This window comes from Microtus ochrogaster, unplaced genomic scaffold, assembly GCF_000317375.1.
Source record: "Microtus ochrogaster isolate Prairie Vole_2 unplaced genomic scaffold, MicOch1.0 UNK119, whole genome shotgun sequence".
In the NCBI taxonomy this organism is placed as follows: domain Eukaryota; kingdom Metazoa; phylum Chordata; class Mammalia; order Rodentia; family Cricetidae; genus Microtus; species Microtus ochrogaster.
The window spans coordinates 393,681-400,404 of NW_004949217.1; the positions used below are offsets into that span (position 1 = coordinate 393,681).

General features: G+C 35.2%; 1 protein-coding gene across 2 annotated transcripts in view; it reads right to left on the reverse strand.

Annotated features, from left to right (window-relative positions):
- The window catches only part of Col11a1 (collagen type XI alpha 1 chain), a 171,795-nt gene that overhangs the window by 84,301 nt on the left and 80,770 nt on the right, over positions 1-6,724 (reverse strand). For both annotated transcript variants that reach the window (XM_026778271.1, XM_005371661.3), the window contains 5 exons: positions 6,581-6,625; positions 2,446-2,499; positions 934-978; positions 554-607; positions 428-472 (listed from right to left, as the gene is read on the reverse strand). In XM_026778271.1, the coding sequence (XP_026634072.1) occupies positions 428-472; positions 554-607; positions 934-978; positions 2,446-2,499; positions 6,581-6,625 (243 nt within the window). The remainder of the gene's footprint in view (positions 1-427; positions 473-553; positions 608-933; positions 979-2,445; positions 2,500-6,580; positions 6,626-6,724) is intronic.

The following is a 6,724-nucleotide window of genomic DNA, read 5'->3' on the forward strand; positions in this document are numbered from 1 at the left end:
TTTTATTTCCTCCCAATAATAGCATTGCTACCATGCAGCATCACATACAACTTCTTTTTCACAGTAACAAATAAAAGTTATATTTTCTATTAACTTCAGTTTAGCATCTCTGGGATTTTAGTACAGATAAAAGTGACTGAACCCTGTTATAACTAGAAGTTGTCCCCATGCCGTAGCCAACCATGCAGACAGATGAACCTGTGATTTGATCAAATTAGACACATGTAATTAAAGGGGTATTTGTGGCTAACTTGACATTCTTTTGCATCTATTTTTATGGCCTTGGTGACAAACTTATACTTGCAACGTCTGGCTAGAAAGTAACTGATCTGTATATTTCAAGTAGAAAAATAATTGTTGAATACACTTTAATTTGATATGCTGGATGCTTGGATATCAAAATCACCTAAAAAAAATCACATTTTACCTTTTCTCCTTTAGATCCCTTGAGACCTCTGACACCATCTGCACCCTATGGAATAAAATAAAAACATTAAAAGACAATGACACTGCACCTTGCAATGAAATAATGTGCAGATAATTTAGGGTTTACCTTTACGCCCCGGGGACCAGGATAGCCAATAGGTCCCTGTGGACCAGGAGGACCCTGAAAAAGATCCATTGTGACTTAACTATGTGGTACAGTGATAATATTATTTATTCACATACTGAAAATAATGATTTTAGGTAGTAGGCAAAAATTTAATATTTACATAAATAATATATAAATATTAAGTAATTCTTATTAGAACTCATCATAATTTATATATCTACACTAAATATAAAGCATGCAAATCTACCACCATGAGAATTATTTATACAAAAATGATGATAAATTCTATTTCCTAGGTATACCTGTTGGTTATAACAAAATACTTATATTGAAAAGACCTTATAATTGGCAGGCTCTTCAGACAGATGCTTGGTACCTACCAGGGCCCCCTTTTCTCCTGACTGGCCTTCTTTTCCAGGGTGACCCTACATGGAGCAAACAAACACACTGGTGAAGATGTAGTATTGATTGTGTCTGTTAATCTTGTTAGATTCTTCCCCATTTTTCTAAAAACGTCTGAGATCGCATGATTTATTTTTTTAATTATTGGAGAATTGTACAAGTTTCATGACTTTCAGAAATATTGGAAACTGCCTGTTAGAGAAAAACATAAGATTAGATTTGATGGGTACATGCTTCATTAAATATGGAATCATTTTGAAAGAATTTGGGGAAAGCACGCAAAGTATTATATCCTGCTATTATCAATTCAGCTTCAAATTCTCACACACAGGAAGTTACATATGATTTATATTCTGTATGTAAATAAAGGGATGATGTATACATAAATCTTCAAATGGTAGCAGGGAGCAAGCGTTGGAAATACATAGAAAGATCAAAGACACTAATCAGATTATTATGCAATTGAGATTCCATAAATAAAAATGTAGTTTTATTACAAATATATTCTATAGCTGAATATAGAAATAGCACAATAATTTTTTTCTTGCTCATCACAAATTTAAATAAATTTCAAGAGAAAATATCAATAATAATTTTAAAACGAAGGTTGAAAACAGATTTTTCTACATTTCTAGAGGCTGAAGGATATCTAATGTCTAAAGAATGTTTGTGGACATTACGTGAAGAAATTAACAAATGCCGTGTATGTGACCTGGCCTCTCTGCTGTCTGGTTTTAGGTCAACTTACACAAGCTAGACTCCTTTGTGAAGAGGACATCTCAACTGATAAAATGGTCCAACCAGACAAGGCTATAAATAATCCTGTGTGGCATTTTCTGGATTGGTGATTGGAAGAGCCCAGCCCATTGTGTGTGGTGCCAAGCCTGGACAAGTGGTCCTGAGTGCTATAAGAAAGCAGGCGAAGCGAGACACGCTCAGAACTCCTCCAGGCCCTCTGCATCATTTCTTTCCTATGTCCCTGCCCTGCTTGAGTTCTTGTCCTGATTTTCCTAAGTGATGTTACCTGGAAGTAAGTAAGCCCATTACTCCCCAGGTTGCTTTTGATCATGCTGTTTGATCACAGCAATAAAAATCCTAAGACTGGCAGACTCCGAGGGGTAAGTTAAAAAGTGGATGAGCTCATTCACTGCACTTAGTGTCTGTTTATTAAACATCGCAATCACTGGAAATAAAAACGGTCTGAAATAGTTGGCAGAGAGGAACATGTGGAATTAGGAAGGAGGCATTTGCACAGGTACTGGTGTTCAGAGTGTGGATGACTTTAGAGGCTATGGTGATTTTACTGAAGAATTCTCAACAAAATTGACATAAAGAAATGATATTGCATTATAAAGAAACCATGGCTTAATTACTGGATCGATTCCTTCTTATTACTGCCTACATGTAATCATTTCCAAGAATCTTGTAAAATTTATTTTCTAAGACTGCATATGGAAATGTCAATGGGGAGAGAGACAGCATTGACTTACGGGAGGCCCATCAGCACCGGGAAGCCCCGCAAGCCCTGGCTTTCCTTGTGGACCCTAATCAAAAAGAGGAGAGAATTTGGTTTAAAAGAAAGTTAATTATGAAAGGCTCTACATTGTGCATATCAGCACAGCACAGCAAGCACGGTGTGAACTTGAGACAGTGGCTTCTATATGTAAGACATGCAGAATGTGTTCTAAATACTTGATAACATTCTATTAAAACAAATGAAAGGCAAAGTCAACAGATGTCAAAAGATAAAAAATATGCTACGTTTAGTCAGCTTAGCCATTCTAAATTTTTCCTTGTTCAAGTTGACGCATTAGTTTTTAACTGGTACAATAAACTTGTATTAACAGAGCAAAAATGCAAATAACGAAGATGAGAAATGCATTCCCTCACTCCCAACACAGAGAAGTAAAGCTTTCGATACTCCATCGACAACACTATATTGATACCTAAGTAAGGTGCAGCCATAAGCTCTATCGAATGCTTGGTAAATAATGGACTGAATATACAATTGTAGCCCCATAGGATTAAAATAAAGATGAAAAATTCCTGATGCTGTCCTTGTAAAATCAGAGGCAAAAACTTATTTCCAGGGTATTTGTAGTGATACATACAAATGCATTGTGTGATTGGTTTTATAACGGTATTATATACATAACTATATATACTATGTGACTTGATTATGGCTAAGAATGAGTACAATAATAACTACCATGTTTACTATACTACGTGTTTTTATTTTAGAGTCCAACTCTTCTACTTACTGAAGAATAAGTTTACTATAAAACATTATTCTCATATTGTCAGCCCCATATACATCTCTTCCATCAGACAAGAGGCTGCTGCATCAGGTCACTGGCCTATGTCAACTAGATGGGTATATGTGCTGTTTGTGCTGTTTACATCATGATGTAGTTGTCTGCCTAAGGATGTTTCTTAGATGGTACCATCATTAATAGTCATGGATACAGTTTGGAGTTCCAGTGATGGAATATCAGATTCTGAAACAGTTCTTGTAAATGTGTGAGGTTTCTGTGTCGGTTATTAGGACCTGAAGTTATGTACATTTGTGTTGATGTACGTGGTACATAAAGTAATACACATCTAACATAGAACTAACATGGAGCTGCCCAATGGGTCATTTTAGTTCTTTCTGTCCTGAGAGTCTCTAATTTCATGTCACTCCATCATTGATAAATTTAAAACACTGCAAAGACAAACACTACAGTTATACTCATTCTTAGGAGAAAATTAGGCATTCTAATGGGAACATTAATTATATCAATGCCAAGGCAGTACTGCTTGCAGTTCATTTAACTAGCCAGGACAGGAAAATAGTTAACAGAGGAACGTCATCAGTGCATCCCAGTCTGCAACACAGCTTCCAGTATTTCTATTATTAGAGGCTATTGACCATAAGCATTGCACTCATGTTTACTTGACCTACAGAACTTCATAAGAAAGCACCAATTAAATCATGTGGACCAAAAAGCAGAAAAAAAAAATCGCCTTTTGAGAAACGTTTTTATACCCTAAATTACCTTTTGGAAAGCCTTAAAATTTCAATTTCTTTCACCAATCTGCAGCCCTACCACATTCTACAGTTATTACCAGAAAATACTAAATATTTAATTGAAATATTTTGCACGTCACTTAAATTATTCTTTATTTTCAAGACATTAGCCTTGTTTCTTCAAAACAAACCAGTACGCCAACAAAGAATAAATCGATTCATTACTATTACCAGCAGAGGTGACAATGACTTGGCAAGCAATGCTGCATGAACCTTTGCCATTGATATATATTTGAGAAAATACCAGAAATGTTAAAACTCTGGCAAAATAAGATGATTTTTTAATGAAACTGAACTCAATCCATCTCCTTTTGAATGGAGGTTTCCTCACAACAGAAAGTTTTATCTGCATCCTTAACTCCCTGTGTTGTCCCTGGTGAGGTGGAAATAAAGATGAACGAATGTCATATGTTTCATATTTTAATAAAAGTTAAAATTTATGAAGTGCTTCTGTGTACGATGTGAAGCAATTTATATGCATTATCCACTTTGTCTCAGTGAGTCCTGGGAAATACCAACATCTGCTATTCCATGACAGAATCAGAGTTTGAATGCATCTAGATACACATTCAAGTCTTCAAAGTCACTGACTTTAACAAACATTTACTTTGTGTCTGGGTATTTCTCACTGAGCTCATGCAGACACATCGTTTGTTTTCTGTAAATCAATTAACATGTGAGTAATATGAACTCTGAACTCACATATTAAATCACAGTAAATGTTCTACTTGTCAAAAATGTCAGAATAAATAGCAGAGGTAATTTATCACTGCAAACCAGTAGTAACCTTTATTAGAAATAGAATAAAACATAAGCTATAATAACTTTATATGAAAGTTCCTAGAGATTAAAACATCTAATACGAATAGATCACATCTGAATGTTAAATTATACATGAGACTTCTTATTCACCAAGTTTAAAGTAAGAAGTGTTTTAGACAGAATAACAGAAGAGAAGTAAATAAAATACTGCCAGATAGAGACAAAATATTAAGTACATGCCATATATAATATTTATATATTTGTCATTTGAATTTATTATTATTCTGATGGGAAAAGCCTGACTATCTTAGAATTTTCCAAGAAGATATGCTCAGAACAGAGAAAATCCTGGATTACATGTGAACAATAGCTGCAATGAGCCAAACCATATATCTTAGTTGGGGCTCAGCAACAGGAATTCAAACACACCCATTCTCCCAAGGAGAAAACTTCTCTTAACAATCCAAGGAACACATAATAAAGTTCTGTTGGAAATTTAATAGGAACATATTTCAATGTTTTTTTATAATGAACAAGGGATGTTTATGAAGTGCTAGATAAAAGATAAAAGTAATAAATTTTAAAAGTCACTGATCTAAAATAAAGACCCAAGAAGAAGAGTTCTGCTCAGTGATATACTGCTTGGCTAAATAAATGGCTTAAGATAATCTTCGGGATGTATCTAAATCTCATGCTGTATTTTCAGCACCACTACTATACTGCAAGGTATCCACATAAATAGAGCACTTCAATAATCCCGTAAGAAAGGAGGGTGCAAATTGCACAAGTGTGGTGGTGCACCCCTTTACTCTCAGCACTCAGGAGGCAGAAGCAGGCAGGTAACAGTGAGTTAGAAGCCAACCAGGACTATACAGAGTTTCAGGTCAGACAGAGTGATGTGGTGAGCTCCTGTCACAAAGAAAAAAGGAAGAAAAAATGGTGGTCGTGTCTCATGCCTTTAATCTCAGCAAAGTGGGTTCCAGGACATCCAGGGCTACACAGACAAACCTTGTCTTGAAAAAAAAAAAGGAAAAGGAAAGAGATTCGTGAAAATTACCAATAAGCTGTTAAAACAAAAGGAGCCAAGAACAGGAAACACTAAGTATGAGCATGATGAACCTCAAGAGGAATGGTCAATAACAAGAAACAAGAGAGACATGTGTTAATGAGGATGTGGGAAAACTAGTATGTCGATGTGTCACTCGAGGAAATAAAAATAAGTGGTTCAAATTATTTTATTAAAATATATTGGAAGTAAATGAAAGTATCACATACCATAACCAACCAGACATGAAGATTATATTAACTGTTTTTCTAGTTATAATGCTGTCACAGATGTTTTGTATTGGAGATAAAGAAGCACATAACATACGTTGGATACTGAAAATGTAAAATTAAAGTGAGGTTCCACAGCATCCATTCGGAATGCCTAGTTCTATCAGTATGGAAGCTCACAGTCTGCATACTTTGAGTCGAACTATCGTTTTTAAATAATGATAAAGTAAAGATGAACCAAAACAAAGCAAAATCACACACTCATCTCAGTGTCTGAAATCACCATTTTTTAATAATATTGCAATCTGGTAAGATCTAGTAACCCTACATTCTTTTAATTTACATCTTAAAGTGTGTAAAGGAATTTTAACCAACATTTATGCTATACTTCAGGTTACTATACTGCTTTGATAAAATACTATGTAAGGAGATATCCAGAGGAGCAGGACAAACACCCGCTGAGTGTTGCAGGTACATACTAGATTACCAGAGATTTTGAAAATAATACAACAACTTACTTTTTCCCCTGGAGGACCAATAGGGCCTTGCGGACCAGGAAGACCCTAGTATAAAAGAAGTTACTTCACGTTAGGAATCATTTCATAAGGACACATCTTCACACCAGATGATAAAATCTAAAGCACATGGACTGGTTCACCAGC